Source organism: Trachypithecus francoisi, unplaced genomic scaffold (genome assembly GCF_009764315.1).
Source record: "Trachypithecus francoisi isolate TF-2019V2 unplaced genomic scaffold, Tfra_2.0 Lachesis_group2, whole genome shotgun sequence".
Classification (NCBI taxonomy): Eukaryota; Metazoa; Chordata; class Mammalia; order Primates; family Cercopithecidae; genus Trachypithecus; species Trachypithecus francoisi.
This window is the reverse complement of record NW_022681465.1, coordinates 92229462-92247894: the sequence shown is the minus strand read 5'-3', so window position 1 is coordinate 92247894 and position 18433 is coordinate 92229462. Positions and strand designations below refer to the sequence as shown.

General features: G+C 40.1%; 1 protein-coding gene across 3 annotated transcripts in view; it reads left to right on the top strand.

The window, feature by feature from the left end:
- The window catches only part of ELOVL7 (ELOVL fatty acid elongase 7), a 112538-nt gene that overhangs the window by 62587 nt on the left and 31518 nt on the right, over positions 1-18433 (top strand). For all 3 annotated transcript variants that reach the window (XM_033179647.1, XM_033179648.1, XM_033179646.1), the window contains one exon: positions 16154-16251. In XM_033179647.1, coding sequence (XP_033035538.1) covers positions 16188-16251 — 64 coding nt within the window. In that variant the 5' untranslated portion in view covers positions 16154-16187. The remainder of the gene's footprint in view (positions 1-16153; positions 16252-18433) is intronic.

The window sequence follows — 18433 nt, the reverse complement described above, 5'->3', positions numbered from 1 at the left end:
TTCATTGCTGAGCTCTGATCTCTAACAACTGCTAAAAATATAGTCAGGTAGTGTTATGGTACAACACTTTTTTTTTAAGTCTACCTTCTTTTTCACCATCGTGGGCCCCAGGACTTGGATATTGTATGCAGCTAGCACCTCTTTATTGTAGTCTTACAAGTAAATCATTTCAGACAAGTCCTCCAAGAGTCCTCCCAGAAAAAGGACAAGGATCTCTTGCTTCTGTCCTCTGCTGCTCACTTTGTAGGAGGTCCACATCCCCTTAGCAGCAGGATAAGATATTACCCTGGTTTAGAGTTTTAAGTCTCTGCTTCATTTCTTGGGTATCAGAAGTCTGTCAGATTAAAGCTCTTGAACTTTGATGTTTCCAGGGCTCTGTGGATGCTACCCCCAAACCCAAATCTTGTTTTCCTCTACTTGATTTTACTGTAAGCAGCAACATGTCATCCTGGTATTTGGTGCCTGCTAGCTTAGGACAGTGTTGAGCTAGCACTTTGAAGATGCTGGAGTTCAGTCTCGTGAGTCCATTTTTCTCCCTGTGGCTTCCAGGTCTGAGCAAAAAAAAATGTAGCAGTATTATCCTATTCATGAATTACCACTCTTTCTTTGAGAAATTGCAATCTAATGATCATGTTGCCCCCAAATATGAGATGAGTTTCTGAACCTCTGTGGCATAACACCAACCTCTTTAACTACTGCATTGAGAGGTACAGTGGGTGCTTGTCCAAGAACAACCTGAACATCAAAGCTCCCTGTGACCCATCATGAAGGGCCTCCCACTCCTCAAACCCTTGATAGTATCTCTTCAGTCTTCTCATAATAGCTCAAGCAATTAACCAACTCCCTGCTCGAGCTCTCTGTTCCATGAAAAGTTTGTGTGGGCCATGTTTAGGCTATGGGGCACCTCCACTAAACTTAGGCCAGCAATGGTCAGATCTGGGATGAGACAGGGATGCATCAAGGGGATAGGTTTGTAGATCATTTTTAGGATCTTCCTTCTTGTGCTTAATAGTCTGGTGAGCTTCATTCATACAAGAGCCTTGATTTTTAAGCCACTGCCAGATCTGAGCTTCTTTGCCATCAAATATTCTAAATTGCCTTTTCAGGTCCTAGTTCTGCTAACTAAAGGATATCTCTATCACCTATACACCTATACCACATGGAGCAAATTGCTCCCCCTGCTTTCTTTTTAGAGATGGGGTCTTGCTGTGTTGCCCAGGCTCAAGCAATCCTCCCACCTCGGCCTCTCGTATAGCTGGAACTACAGGCACATGCCACCATGCCAGGCTTGCCTCCTATCTTTATGTGCCCATTGTCTAGCTATCAAGTGCCCATGATGAGTCATGGTAAAAGAAGGCAAAGGTATGTCTGGGTCTAGTCTAGGGATATCACTATACTTGCAATATAATTCAGTTGTTAACAGTTTTCGAGATCAGTCAGTCCCTACAATGCAACACTGGCATCCAGTCCATCACTATCAGCTCATAACGAAATTCTCAGTAGTTTGTGTTCACTTCCAACAAGGTAAGGGGATCAGGTTTTTCTGTCATGCCCCATCCCTGTGCAATTGTGGATGTTCCTTCTTTTCTGGTGGGCCCACAAATGTTAAAGACTATGGACAGGAAAACAGGTTATCTACAAGCAGTAAATTAGTGACAGAGGAGTCCACACTCCAAAAAGCTGTGGTTACTGGATCTTTTTCATACCTCTATAGTCCTTCATCTCCTGCTGGCTTTGATAACATCTACTCCTGCCTCGTCCAGTTTGGGTTCTTCCTCTCTCTGCCTTTCCTCCTTCCTTCATCTCAGTCTTGTGTAGCTTTTGGGATTGGAGAAACCAGCTTTCTTGGCTGCCTGTGAATATTTCTGACCTGCATTAGAGTGTAGTTTCTTTGAGTCTTTGTGCTTTGGTGAGGACTGGGGAGGGGAAAATGGCCTATGTGGAGCTAGTGAAAGAAGAAGAGGAAAAAATCGCACAGAAACAGAATAATACTTTAAAATGTAACACTGCCACATGGCTTGTAAAACTAGAATATTTCGCTCTGATTCTGAATAACTTAATGAACATTATTTCAGTACTTTAATTTTGAGAATAATGGGTCAAGGGCTGGTATATCTGTGGTTAAGATGAGGGGGAAATGTAGCTTTTTGTGTGGTCTAAAACACTCATACTAAGACAACTGGAAGACCCAAAGGGAAGAATCATGCAATCTGTTATATGCTAGCTCTTAAAATAAAAGTAGTAGAGTTTTTTCTGGATTTGTTCCATAAACTGCCATTTAACTGTACCAGGTAATGAGATGGCCAGATATTTTCCAATTGAATTGGCACAACTTAAAATACATATATTTTAGATTTAGGGGGTACATGTGCAGGTTTCTTACAAGGGTATATAATGTGTGATGCTGAGATTTGGGCTTCTATTACCCTTGTCACCCATATAGTGAACATAGTACCCATAGGAAGTTTTACAGACTGACTGCGTCCTCCTCTCTCCTTTCCTCTTCCTCCCCCACCTTTTTGAAGTCTCCAGTGTCTAATCTTTATGTCTGTATGTACCCATAAATTGGCACAACTTTTCTCTCTAAATGATAAATGACTGATTTTGGCTGGGTGCGGTTGCTCACATCTGTAATCCCAGCACTTTAGGAGGTTGAGGGAGATGGACTGCTTGAGCCCAAGGAGTTTGAGACTAGCCTAAGCAACGTAGTGAAACCCATCTCTAACCAAAAATAAAACAATTAGCCAGGTATGGTAGCACTCTTCGGTAATCACAGCTACTTGGGAGACTGAGACAGGAGGATCTCTTGAGCCTGAGCGGTTGAGGCTGCAGTGAGCCAAGCTCTCTCAAGTGCACTCCAGCCTGGGTGACAGAGCCAGACCCTGTGTCAGAAAAAAAAAGAAAAAAGCAAAAAAAAAAAAAAAGCTAAAACTAAAACAAAAGGATGAGTTTGATTGAATGCTCATTCTTAAAAATCAGATTCTGTGCTTACAAACTTTACAAATATATATTATTTAATGTGGTCCTCAAAACAACTCTATGAGTTAGTTTCTTTTATCTTGGTGGGTAATGAATGGAATTCCCATTTTACAGGTTAAGAAATTGAGCTGTAAACACATTCAAAAGCTAGCAGAAGGCAAGAAATAACTAAGATCAGAGAAGAACTGAAGGAGATAGAGACACAAAAACCTCTCCAAAAAATCAATGAATCCAGGAGTTGGTTTTTTGAAAAGATCAACAAAATTGACAGACCGCTAGCAAGACTAATAAAGAAGAAAAGAGAGAAGAATCAAATAGACGCAATAAAAAATGATAAAGGGGATATCACCACGGACCCCACAGAAATACAAACTACCATCAGAGAATACTATAAACACCTCTACGCAAATCAACTAGAAAATCTAGAAGAAATGGATAATTTCCTGGACACTTACACTCTCCCAAGACTAAACCAGGAAGAAGTTGAATCCCTGAATAGACCAATAGCAGGCTCTGAAATTGAGGCAATAATTAATAGCCTACCAACCAAAAAAAGTCCAGGACCAGATGGATTCACAGCTGAAATCTACCAGAGGTACAAAGAGGAGCTGGTACCATTCCTTCTGAAACTATTCCAATCAATAGAAAAAGAGGGAATCCTCCCTAACTCATTTTATGAGGCCAACATCATCCTGATACCAAAGCCTGGCAGAGACACAACAAAGAGAATTGTAGACCAATATCCCTGATGAACATCGATGCAAAAATCCTCAATAAAATACTGGCAAACCGGATTCAGCAGCACATCAAAAAGCTTATCCACCATGATCAAGTGGGCTTCATCCCTGAGATGCAAGGCTGGTTCAACATTCGCAAATCAATAAACGTAATCCAGCATAGAAACAGAACCAAACACAAGAACCACATGATTATCTCAATAGATGCAGAAAAGGCTTTTGACAAAATTCAACAGCCCTTCATGTTAAAAACGCTCAATAAATTTGGTATTGATGGAATGTACCTCACAATAATAAGAGCTATTTATGACAAACCCACAGCCAATATCATACTGAATGGGCAAAAACTGGAAAAATTCCCTTTGACAACTGGCACAAGACAGGGATGCCCTCTCTCACCACTCCTATTCAACATAGTGTTGGAAGTTCTGGCTAGGGAAATCAGGCAAGACAAAGAAATCAAGGGTATTCAGTTAGGAAAAGAAGAAGTCAGATTGTCCCTCTTTGCAGATGACATGATTGTATATTTAGAAAACCCCATCGTCTCAGCCCAAAATCTCCTTAAGTTGATAAGCAACTTCAGCAACGTCTCAGGATACAAAATTAATGTGCAAAAATCCCAAGCATTCTTATACACCAGTAACAGACAAACAGAGAGCCAAATCATGAATGAACTTCCATTCACAATTGCTTCAAAGAGAATAAAATACCTAGGAATCCAACTTACAAGGGATGTAAAGGACCTCTTCAAGGAGAACTACAAACCACTGCTCAGTGACATAAAAGAGGACACTAACAAATGGAAGAGCATACCATGCTCATGGATAGGAAGAATCAATATCGTGAAAATGGCCATACTGCCCTAGGTTATTTATAGATTCAATGCCATCCCCATCAAGCTACCAATGACTTTCTTCACAGAACTGGACAAAACGGCTTTAAAGTTCATATGGAACCAAAAGAGAGCCCGCATTGCCAAGACAATCCTAAGTCAAAAGAACAAAGCTGGAGGCGTCACACTACCTGACTTCAAACTATACTACAAGGCTACAGTAACCAAAACAGCATGGTACTGGTACCAAAACAGAGATATAGACCAATGTAACAGAACAGAGTCCTCAGAAATAATACCACACATCTACAGCCATCTGATCTTTGACAAACCTGAGAGAAACAAGAAATGGGGAAAGGATTCCCTATTTAATAAATGGTGCTGGGAAAATTGGCTAGCCATAAGTAGAAAGCTGAAACTGGATCCTTTCCTTACTCCTTATACGAAGATTAATTCAAGATGGATTAGAGACTTAAATGTTAGACCTAATACCATAAAAACCCTCGAAGAAAACCTAGGTAGTACCATTCAGGACATAGGCATGGGCAAGGACTTCATGTCTAAAACACCAAAAGCAACGGCAGCAAAAGCCAAAATTGACAAATGGGATCTGATTAAACTAAAGAGCTTCTGCACAGCAAAAGAAACTACCATCAGAGTGAACAGGCAACCTACAGAATGGGAGAAAATTTTGCAATCTACTCATCTGACAAAGGGCTAATATCCAGAATCTACAAAGAACTCAAACAAATTTACAAGAAAAAAACAAACAACCCCATCAAAAAGTGGGCAAAGGATATGAACAGACATTTCTCAAAAGAAGACATTCATACAGCCAACAGACACATGAAAAAATGCTCGTTATCACTGGCCATCAGAGAAATGCAAATCAAAACCACAATGAAATACCATCTCACTCCAGTTAGAATGGCAATCATTAAAAAGTCAGGAAACAACAGGTGTTGGAGAGGATGTGGAGAAATAGGAACACTTTTACACTGTTGGTGGGATTGTAAACTAGTTCAACCATTATGGAAAACAGTATGGCGATTCCTCAAGGATCTAGAACTAGATGTACCATAAGACCCAGCCATCCCACTACTGGGTATATACCCAAATGATTATAAATCATGCTGCTATAAAGACACATGCACACGTATGTTTATTGCGGCACTATTCACAATAGCAAAGACTTGGAATCAACCCAAATGTCCATCTGTGACAGACTGGATTAAGAAAATGTGGCACATATACACCATGGAATCCCATGCAGACATAAAAAAGGATGAGTTTGTGTCCTTTGTAGGGACATGGATGCAGCTGGAAACCATCATTCTTAGCAAACTATCACAAGAAGAGAAAACCAAACACCACATGTTCTCACTCATAGGTGGGAACTGAACAATGGGATCACTTGGACTCGGGAAGGGGAACATCACACACTGGGGTCTATCATGGGGAGGGGGGAGGGGGAAGGGATTGCATTGGGAGTTATACCTGATATAAATGATGAATTGATGGGTGCTGACGAGTTGATGGGTGCAGCACACCAACATGGCACAAGTATACATATGTAACAAACCTACACGTTATGCACATGTACCCTAGAACTTAAAGTATAATAAAAACAAACAAAAAAGAAAATTGGCACACACACACCATGGAATAAAAGAAAAAAAAAAAAAGAAAAGAAATTGAGCTGTAATTTTCCTGGAGTCACACAGCTATTAAATAGTGGGACTGAAAAACCAAGGTCGTTGTGAGCCCAGAGCCCCTGCTCACAGCCCCACATTACACCTTTGCTGTACAGATGAGAGATGATTTTTTAGGAAACTAAGAGTCCAGGCTGACTCTGGCAAGACCCTGGCATCACCACAGCCAGTCTTGAGCCTGAACTCAGCTGAGATGACTGGGTTTATCAATACAGAGGCCATGCTGACATGACTTCCTGGACTTGGAGAAATCCTCTGGAGAAGATAAACTCTTAAAGAATTCAGAGGAAATTTCTATTTTGGGTGTATCTGCATATGTGTATTTATTTATGGGTTTTTAAATAAGAATGTTCCAGTAAAGGCACAACTAATTTTATTCTTTATTTTTAGATAGGTAACATATCCATATGAGCCACAAAACAGCAATATAAAATCTTTCTTCTATTCCTTCAGCCCAGTTTATACCCCATTCCCTTTTTCATGTCTACCTCTTAAGAATTCCTTTTATACAACTTTGAGTAAATGTAAAATTATATTCATATGCCTTTTCTCCTTTTATATACAAGGTCATCATTTTTAAATTTTGTACTTTCTTTGCTTTTTTCTTTTCTTTCTTTTTTTTCTTTTTTTTTTTTTTTGAGGTAGTGTCTTGCTCTTGTCTCCCAGGCTAGGGTGCAGTGGCGCAAACTTGGCTCACTGCAACCTCTGCCTCCCAGGTTCAAGTGATTCCCCTGCCTCAGCCTTCCGAGTAGCTGGAATTACAGGCACCTGCCACCATGCCCGGCTTATTTCTGTATTTTTATAGAGACAGGATTTCACCATGTTGGCCAGGCTAGTCTCGAACTCCTGACCTCAGATGATCTGCCCACCTTAGCCTCCCAAAGTGCTGGGATTACAGACATGAGCCACCGTGCCCAGCTCTTTGCTTTTTCAGATAGTGATTTATCTTGGAAATATTTCCATATCAGCACTTGGAGAGATTCTTCTTTCTTATTTACAATGTCATAATATTTCATGGTGTTAAATCTATTATCATTTATTAACCAGCTCTCTATTAGTAGATATTTGGGTTGTTTCTAGTCTTTTGCTCTTACTGACGCAATGAATAAACTTGCATATATGCCACTCTGAATATGTATATGTATTTCTACAGAATAAGTTTCTAGAAGTAGAAATGCTGTGTTAAAAGTATGCATTTGTAATTTTGACTGATAATGGCAAATTATCCCCAATAAGAGTTATACTAATTTGTACTTCCACTAGTAGTGCATGAAGTGAGAGAATTTTCCACACTCCTGCCAACACAGCTAATGGTTGTTTGGGTTTTGGCCCATTTGATAAAAAATGTTTGGACTTTGGCCTATTCAATAGATAAGAAATATTGCAGATTATTTAAATATGATTAATTAAGCAACTTTTCATATTTTTAAGTGCCACTTGTATTTCCTTTTCTATGAACTTTGCCCATTTCCTCTTAAGGTCTTTTATCAATTTCTAGAAACTCATCATATATTAGGGAAAGTAGTCCTTGTCTATGATATGAATTGAGCATATTTTTTACTGTTTGCCATTTATTTATGATTAAACTTGTTAGCCTTCTCTTATGTCTTCTGAATTTTAGATCTTAGTAAGGCCTTTCCCACTACAAGGTTATACAAGTCTACTGTGTCATCTAGTGATTTCATAGTTCTGTTTTTCTTACTTAAATATTTGCTTTACTAGGAGTTTATCTTGGTTTATAGTAGTAGTAGTAGTAGTATAGTAGTAGTAGTAGTAGTAGTAGTAGTAGTATTTCGAGACAGAGTCTTACTCTGTCGCCCAGGCTGGAGTGTAGTGGCACAATCTGGGCTCACTGCAAGCTCCGCCACCTGGGTTCACGCCATTGTCCTGCCTCAGCCTCCCGAGTAGCTTGGACTACAGGTGCCTGCCACCACGCCCGGCTAATTTTTTGTATTTTTAGTAGAGACGAGGTTTCACTGTGTTAGCCAGGATGGTCTCGATCTCCTGATCTTGTGATCTGCCTACCTCGGCTTCCCAAAGTGCTGGGATTACAGGCTTGAGCCAACACGCCCAGCCTTGGTTTATATTATAACACTTGGATTGAACTTTTTTGTCTTAGATGGCTGTCCAGGTATACCACATCATATAGTGAATAATGCCTGGTAATTCAATCCCCAGTCATTGGAGATACCACCTTATCATATTCCATATGCCATATATAATTTTATCTATACTTATATAAATAAAATGGCTTTACTTTAGAATCCTAGGGGTGAGTCTGAATTTTCTTGTGGGAACCCTAGAGGATTTTTTTTTTTTTAAGACCGAGTCTCACTCTGTCGCCCAGGCTGGACCAGGCTGTAGTGCAGTGGCACAATCTGTTTACTACAGCCTCTGCCTCCTGGGTTCAAGCAATTCTCCTGCCTCAGCCTCCTGAGTAGCTGGGATTACAGGTGCCCATCACCATGCCTGGCTAGTTTTTGTGTTTTTTTAGTAGAGACGGGGTTTCACCATGTTGGTCAGACTGGTCTCCAACTCCTGACCTCAGGTGATCTGCCTGCCTCAGTCTCCCATAGTGCTGAGATTACAGGTGTGAGCCACCACACCCAGCCAATTTTTTTAAATCGTAGTAAAATATTATTTTTACGTTTTATATATATTTTAATTTAAATGGTTACTACTTTAACCATTTTTAAGTGTGAAGTTCCGTGGCATTACGTACATCTACATTGTTGTGCAACCATCACCACCATCATCTCTAGGACTTTTTCATGTTCCCATCACATGGCTTTGAATCAAATATACCAGTAATTTTTTGACATACCATTCATTTGTAAGGTAAGTCCTGATTTTAGAGATATTAAAATATGGTAAAATATATATCTTAGGTATATTTTAGTTACTGAAATATAGTTCTCAATTTTCAAGTGTATTTAGTTTATTTCTGAACATTCTAATCTATTACATTCATTTTTCCCTCCATGTGCCAGTGCCACACTGTCTTAATTATTGCAGATTTACAATATCTTTTTTATTTATTATTATTATACTTTAAGTTCTAGGGTACATGTGCATAACGTGTAGGTTTGTTACATATGTATACTTGTGCCATGTTGGTGTGCTGCACCCATCAACTCGTCAGCACCCATCAATTCATCATTTATATCAGGTATAACTCCCAATGCAATCCCTTCCCCCTCCCCCCTCCCCATGATAGACCCCAGTGTGTGATGTTCCCCTTCCCGAGTCCAAGTGATCCCATTGTTCAGTTCCCACCTATGAGTGAGAACATGCGGTGTTTGGTCTTCTGTTCTTGTGATAGTTTGCTAAGAATGATGGTTTCCAGCTGCATCCATGTCCCTACAAAGGACACAAACTCATCCTTTTTTATGTCTGCATGGGATTCCATGGTGTATATGTGCCACATTTTCTTAATCCAGTCTGTCACAGATGGACATTTGGGTTGATTCCAAGTCTTTGCTATTGTGAATAGTGCCGCAATAAACATACGTGTGCATGTGTCTTTATAGCAGCATGATTTATAATCATTTGGGTATATACCCAGTAGTGGGATGGCTGGGTCTTATGGTACATCTAGTTCTAGATCCTTGAGGAATCGCCATACTGTTTTCCATAATGGTTGAACTAGTTTACAATCCCACCAACAGTGTAAAAGTGTTCCTATTTCTCCACATCCTCTCCAACACCTGTTGTTTCCTGACTTTTTAATGATTGCCATTCTAACTGGAGTGAGATGGTATTTCATTGTGGTTTTGATTTGCATTTCTCTGATGGCCAGTGATAACGAGCATTTTTTCATGTGTCTGTTGGCTGTATGAATGTCTTCTTTTGAGAAATGTCTGTTCATATCCTTTGCCCACTTTTTGATGGGGTTGTTTGTTTTTTTCTTGTAAATTTGTTTGAGTTCTTTGTAGATTCTGGATATTAGCCCTTTGTCAGATGAGTAGATTGCAAAATTTTCTCCCATTCTGTAGGTTGCCTGTTCACTCTGATGGTAGTTTCTTTTGCTGTGCAGAAGCTCTTTAGTTTAATCAGATCCCATTTGTCAATTTTGGCTTTTGCTGCCGTTGCTTTTGGTGTTTTAGACATGAAGTCTTTGCCCATGCCTATGTCCTGAATGGTACTACCTAGGTTTTCTTCGAGGGTTTTTATGGTATTAGGTCTAACATTTAAGTCTCTAATCCATCTTGAATTAATCTTCGTATAAGGAGTAAGGAAAGGATCCAGTTTCAGCTTTCTACTTATGGCTAGCCAATTTTCCCAGCACCATTTATTAAATAGGGAGTCCTTTCCCCATTTCTTGTTTCTCTCAGGTTTGTCAAAGATCAGATGGCTGTAGATGTGTGGTATTATTTCTGAGGACTCTGTTCTGTTCCATTGGTCTATATCTCTGTTTTGATACCAATACCATGCTGTTTTGGTTACTGTGGCCTTGTAGTATAGTTTGAAGTCAGGTAGCATGATGCCTCCAGCTTTGTTCTTTTGACTTAGAATTGTCTTGGCAATGCGGGCTCTCTTTTGGTTCCATATGAACTTTAAAGCCGTTTTGTCCAGTTCTGTGAAGAAACTCATTGGTAGCTTGATGGGGATGGTATTGAATCTATAAATAACCTTGGGCAATATGGCCATTTTCACGATATTGATTCTTCCTATCCATGAGCATGGTATGTTCTTCCATTTGTTAGTGTCCTCTTTTATGTCACTGAGCAGTGGTTTGTAGTTCTCCTTGAAGAAGTCCTTTACATCCCTTGTAAGTTGGATTCCTAGGTATTTTATTCTCTTTGAAGCAATTGTGAATGGAAGTTCATTCATGATTTGGCTCTCTGTTTGTCTGCTACTGATGTATAAGAATGCTTGGGATTTTTGCACATTAATTTTGTATCCTGAGACGTTGCTGGAGTTGCTTATCAGATTAAGGAGATTTTGGGCTGAACAATGGGGTTTTCTAAATATACAATCATGTCATCTGCAAACAGGCACAATTTGACTTCTTCTTTTCCTAACTGGATACCCTTGATTTCTTTGTCTTGCCTGATTTCCCTAGCCAGAACTTCCAACACTATGTTGAATAGGAGTGGTGAGAGAGGGCATCCCTGTCTTGTGCCAGTTTTCAAAGGGAATTTTTCCAGTTTTTGCCCATTCAGTATGATATAGGCTGTGGGTTTGTCATAAATAGCTCTTATTATTTTGAGGTACGTTCCATCAATACCGAACTTATTGAGCGTTTTTAGCATGAAGGGCTGTTGAATTTTGTCAAAAGCCTTTTCTGCATCTATTGAGATGATCATGTGGTTCTTGTCTTTGGTTCTGTTTCTATGCTGAATTACGTTTATTGATTTGCAAATGTTGAACCAGCCTTGCATCCCAGGGATGAAGCCCACTTGATCATGGTGGATAAGCTTTTTGATGTGCTGCTGAATCCGGTTTGCCAGTATTTTATTGAGGATTTTTGCATCGATGTTCATCAGAGATATTGGTCTAAAACTGTCTTTTCTTGTTGTGTCTCTGCCAGGCTTTGCTATCAGTATGATGGTGGCCTCATAAAATGAGTTAGGGAGGATTCCCTCTTTTTCTATTGATTGGAATAGTTTCAGAAGGAATGGTACCAGCTCCTCTTTGTACCTCTGGTAGAATTCAGCTGTGAATCCATCTGGTCCTGGACTTTTTTTGGTTGGTAGGCTATTAATTATTGCCTCAATTTCAGAGGCAATAATTGGTCTATTCAGGGATTCAACTTCTGCTATTGGTCTATTCAGGGATTCAACTTCTTCCTGCTATTGGTCTATTCAGGGATTCAACTTCTTCCTGGTTTAGTCTTGGAAGAGTGTAAGTGTCCAGGAAATTATCCATTTCTTCTAGATTTTCTAGTTGATTTGCGTAGAGGTGTTTATAGTATTCTCTGATGGTAGTTTGTATTTCTGTGGGGTTGGTGGTGATATCCCCTTTATCATTTTTTATTGCGTCTATTTGATTCTTCTCTCTTTTCTTTTTTATTAGTCTTGCTAGCGGTCTGTCAATTTTGTTGATTTTTTCAAAAAACCAACTCCTGGATTCATTGATTTTTTGGAGGGTTTTTTGTGACTCTATCTCCTTCAGTTCGGCTCTGATCTTAGTTATTTCTTGCTTTCTGCTAGCTTTTGAATGTGTTTGCTCTTGCTTCTCCATTTCTTTTAATTGTGATGTTAGAGTGTCAATTTTAGATCTTTCCTGCTTTCTCTTGTGGGCATTTAGTGCTATAAATTTCCCTCTACACACTGCTTTAAATGTGTCCCAGAGATTCTGGTATGTTGTATCTTTGTTCTCATTGGTTTCAAAGAACATCTTTATTTCAGCCTTCATTTCATTATGTACCCAGTAGTCATTCAGGAGCAGGTTGTTCAGTTTCCATGTAGTTGAGCAGTTTTGATTGAGTTTCTTAGTCCTGAGTTCTAGTTTGATTGCACTGTGGTCTGAGAGACGGTTTGTTATAATTTCTCTTCTTTTACATTTGCTGAGGTGTGCTTTACTTCCAATTATGTGGTCAATTTTGGAATAAGTGCGATGTGGTGCTGAGAAGAATGTATATTCTGTTGATTTGGGGTGGAGAGTTCTATAGATGTCTATTAGGTCCGCTTGGTGCAGAGATGAGTTCAATTCCTGGATATCCTCGTTAACTTTCTGTCTTGTTGATCTGTCTAACGTTGACAGTGGAGTGTTGAAGTCTCCCATTATTATTGTATGGGAGTCTAAGTCTCTTTGTAAGTCTCTAAGGACTTGCTTTATGAATTTGGGTGCTCCTGTATTGGGTGCATATATATTTAGGATAGTTAGCTCTTCCTGATGAATTGATCCCTTTACCATTATGTAATGGCCTTCTTTGTCTCTTTTGATCTTTGATGGTTTAAAGTCTATTTTATCAGAGACTAGGATTGCAACCCCTGCTTTTTTTTGTTCTCCATTTGCTTGGTAGATCTTCCTCCATCCCTTTATTTTGAGCCTATGTATGTCTCTGCATGTGCGATGGGTCTGCTGAATACAGCAGACTGATGAGTCTTGACTCTTTATCCAGTTTGCCAGTCTGTGTCTTTTAATTGGAGCATTTAGTCCATTAACATTTAAGGTTAATATTGTTATGTGTGAACTTGATCCTGCCATTATGATATTAAATAGTTTTTTTGCTCGTTAGTTGTTGCAGTTTCTTCCTAGCCTCGATGGTCTGTACATTTTGGCATGTTTTTGCAATGGCTGGTACCGGTTGCTCCTTTCCATGTTTAGGGCTTCCTTCAGGGTCTCTTGTAAGGCAGGCCTGGTGGTGACAAAATCTCTAAGCATTTGCTTATCTGTAAAGGATTTTATTTCTCCTTCACTTATGAAACTTAGTTTGGCTGGATATGAAATTCTGGGTTTAAAATTCTTTTCTTTAAGAATGTTGAATATTGGCCCCCACTCTCTTCTGGCTTGTAGAGTTTCTGTTGAGAGGTCTGCTGTTAGTCTGGTGGGCTTCCCTTTGTGGGTAATCCGACCTTTCTCTCTGGCTGCCCTTAAGATTTTTTCCTTCATTTCAACTTTGGTGAATCTGGCAATTACGTGTCTTGGAGTTGCTCTTCTGGAGGAGTATCTTTGTGACGTTCTCTGTATTTCCTGAATTTGAATGTTGGCCTGCCCTACTAGGTTGGGGAAGTTCTCCTGGATGATATCCTGAAGAGTGTTTTCCAACTTGGTTCCATTTTCCCCCTGACTTTCAGGCACCCCAATCAGACGTAGATTTGGTCTTTTTACATAATCCCATACTTCTTGCAGGCTTTGTTCATTTCTTTTTCTTCTTTTGGTTTCTCTTCTCACTTCATTTCATTCATTTGATCCTCAATCGCTGATACTCTTTCTTCCAGTTGATCGAGTCGGTTACTGAAGCTTGTGCATTTGTCACGTATTTCTCGTGTCATGGTTTTCATCTCTGTCATTTCGTTTATGACCTTCTCTGCATTAATTAGTCTAGCTATCAATTCTTCCACTCTTTTTTCAAGATTTTTAGTTTCTTTGCGCTGGGTACGTAATTCCTCCTTTAGCTCTGAGAAGTCTGATGGACTGAAACCTTCTTCTCTCATCTCGTCAAAGTCATTCTCTGACCAGCTTTGATCCGTTGCTGTCAATGAGCTGCGCTCCTTTGCAGGGGGAGATGCACTCTCATTTTTTGAATTTCCAGCTTTTCTGCCCTGCTTCTTCCCCATCTTTGTGGTTTTATCTGTCTCTGGTCTTTGATGATGGTGACGTACTGATGAGGTTTTGGTATAGGTGTTCTTCCTGTTTGATAGTTTTCCTTCTAATAGTCAGGACCCTCAGCTGTAGGTCTGTTGGAGATTGCTTGAGGTCCACTCCAGACCCTGTTTGCCTGGGTATCAGCAGCAGAGGTTGCAGATGATAGAATATTGCTGAACAGCGAGTGTACCTGTCTGATTCTTATTTTGGGAGCTTCCTCTCAGGGGTGTACTCCACCCTGTGAGGTGTGGGGTGTCAGACTGCCCCTAGTGGGGGATGTCTCCCAGTTAGGCTACTCAGGGGTCAGGGACCCACTTGAGCAGGCAGTCTGTCCGGTCTCAGATCTCAACCTCCGTGTTGGGAGATCCACTGCTCTCTTCAAAGCTGTCAGACAGAGTCATTCGGGTCTGCACAGGCCTCTGCTGCTTTCCCTGTCATTTTTTTAGCTGCGCCCTGTCCCCAGAGGTGGAGTCTACAGGGACAGGCGGGTTTCCTTGAGCTGCTGTGAGCTCCAACCAGTTCAAACTTCCCAGCAGCTTTGTTTATCTACTTAAGCCTCAGCAATGGCGGGCGCCCCTCCCCCAGTCTCGCTACTGCTTTGTGATTAGATTGCAGACTGCTGTGCTAGCAATGAGGGAGGCTCCGTGGCCGTGGGACCCTCCCAGCCAGGTGTGGGTATAATTTCCTGGTGTGCCCGTTTGCTTAAAGCACAGTATTGGGGTGGGAATTACCCGATTTTCCAGGTGTTGTGTGTCTCAGTTCGCCTGGCTAGGAAAAGGGATTCCCTTCCCCCTTGCGCTTTCCAGGTGAGGCAATGCCTCGCCCTGCTTCAGCTCTCACTGGTCAGGCTGCAGCAGCTGACCAGCACCGATTGTCCGCCACTCCCCAGTGAGATGACCCCAGTACCTCAGTTGAAAATGCAGAAATCACCGGTCTTCTGTGTCGCTCGCGCTGGGAGTTGGAGACTGGAGCTGTTCCTATTCGGCCATCTTGCTCCGCCCCCTACAATATCTTTTAATACATAGTAAGGCTAGTTTCTCCTCACTGGTCTTCTTTTTCAGATTTCTTTCTCCAGTTATTCTTGTGTATCTGTCTAGATAACCTAAGCAGCCTTTCCTTGGCTCTTATAGACCTTCCTTTCCCACTTTCTGTCTCAATTCTACTTAAATTATAAAAATTTTCATGTAGATGACCTTATGAGGCCTGCGGATGGCTCTAAGTCTAGAATCAGCTTATCTTCTCTGAAAGTTTGTGTATCTCTTGACTTTCTTCTCCTGGGTTTCTGCTTTAGCTTTGCCACTTCAAGTGCAGTCCGTTCCTGATCTATATTGTCAGCATAAAAGGGAGCTGCTCCTATGAAAGTTCTTAAACTCATTTACTGCTCTGAGTCTTGTAAATAGAACGTTAGTCTTTTTCAGTGAAGTTAGCAGTGTCTCTAGAAGGATAGAAAAGCTGAAATGTTTGCAACTGCATCAGGGTTTAAAGTAATTTACTAATGCATTTGCCTTCAGTGGGAGTTTGTTGTCTTGCCAGTTATTCATATTAAATTTTTAGCATTTTAAATAATGTATTACTATAAGCTTGACTTCATTTGCATTTATAGATCATAAACTCATTTCTGTTTTATTTTACTGAAGAACCCATTAAAAGAGCCAGTAAATCCAGTGGAAAATGGCCTTCAGTGATCTTACATCGAGGACTGTGCATCTTTATGATAATTGGATCAAAGATGCTGGTGAGTAGCCACATTTCCTAATTGAGGTTCATCCTTCCTTTTTATGTCAGATTCTCATATTTAATAGGATTTCATTTGAACAAAATGAGAGACTTTGCAACTTAACAGTCCCTTATTACTAGTTAACGAAGAGGAAGTGCACGGGTTTCATTACAGATATGTACAAAGATGGAGCTACACAGATGTTCGTTACAATGTTTACAGTAATGAAAATAGCCTAGATATCCAGTGAAAGGAACTGATCAATAAATGATGGCTCATTCTAACTGAGTAGCCATTAAAAGTGATTTCAGAGGGATGGTGCTCTTCGGCTTGATTCTTCCCTAATGCTCCTGAGGGAAATTACAGTTACTGCCAACTCTTTTTTTTTTCTTTTTTTTTTTTTTGAGACAGAGTGTCGCTGTGTCGTGCAGTGGCACAATCTCGGCTCACTGCAAGCTCCTCCTCCCGGGTTCACGCCATTCTGCTTCAGCCTCCCGAGTAGCTGGGACTACAGGCACCCACCACCACACCTGGCTAAATTTTTGTATTTTTAGTAGAGACAGGGTTTCACTGTGTTAGGATGATCTCGATCTCCTGACCTCATGATCTGCCCTCGTCGGCCTCCCAAAGTGCTGGGATTACAGGCGTGAGCCACGGCGCTCGGCCACTGCCAACTCTTTTGAATGAAAGAGTTGCAGCCCCCAGGAACCTGTCAGAGTGAACAGGGAACAGAAAAACCAGGGAATGGCTGCCTGGGACACCCCTGAGTGATTCTTATATGCCTGCATTTTACCCTTGCCCATTTATTTTACAAGTCAGTGTTTCAGAAGAACATTAATGCCATAGCAAGAAGTCTAAAATATGTTAAATGAAACAAGTTATAAAATACCCCATGCGTTTCTTTCATGGGGTTTAGCAGTTATCTCTGGGTAGTAGGATTATGGGTATTTTTTTATTTCCTTATCTATATTTGTCTACATATTTTTAAATCACAACAAATATATTGTGTTGCTTTTATAACCATTTTTTGAAGTTTTAGAAGCAGAACAAAAGTAAAATTTCAAAAAGAAAGAATCAGAGCATCTTACAGCTGAGATGGATCTTAGATATTGTTGAAGATTATGCCTCATTTTACAGTTGAAGAAATGTGACCTCAAAGTCATGGTTAGTTGATGGCAGAAAAGACTAGAACTTATGTGTTCTGATTATTAGTTGTAGTATTATGGTATTTAACATTTGAGTTTATTTTTGAGATACTGAGCTATACATACTCACCAACATCACTACTTTAGGTTGATTCTTACCTATCAACTAGAAATTGCAAGTCTACCAAATTCAGGAAGGAAATGCACCACCTCTTGGCACCTACCACAGTTGAAATTATATTCAAATTTACAATGATTTCAGCAAAGATACCCTGTTTCATGGTTTGCAGCTTTCTCAGTAGCTGCTGAAAACCAAATTTATTTCACTAAATATGTTCCTAACAGTTTTTCCTTTGAGGAACGCCAGGGCTCTTTGTAAGTATCTCATAGATAGAGAAGCTTCACTCTGGTAGGGGATACATAGTGACTGTGCCAATCTTTTCTTCTTAGTTTTTTTTTTCTTAGTTTTCCAATATATGTAAGGATACAGAGGGCATTCAAGTTTCTTTAGGAGTCATCCTTCTCTGAGGGTTTACAGTAGTTCTCATAAAGTCAGTATTAATTTAAATACTAATATTTTCATTGCTTTTCAAAGAGAGATGTGCCTTGCTACCTGAACTCTCACTATTTGAACTTAGGAACCAAGTAAATTTGGGTATGGTTTTTGAAATAGAGTTATTTGGAAGAACAGATCTCTTGCTATCCAGTTCTTGACAGTCATTATGCCAAATACAAGAATCCAAGACTCAAATAATCAACATGCTAACTTAAGAGCCCAACAGATGTGGATAATGATAAATATCTATGTAGTCCTAGAAGTTAAAAATGCCTTAATATGAACTTCTGTAGAATTCCACTTCCACTTTTATCCTTGGATCAACTCCTTAATTTTTAGTAGGAATATCTACATTGAAATTGCTGAGTAAAATTAGATTAGATGTGGAGTGGAGGCCTGAAAACAGCATTGCAAACGGTGCAGGGAAGATGAGGGGAGAGAGGCAGGGAGAAGGCAAGGAATACCTGTATTTGAAGTTATGCTTATTTGAAGACTTGGG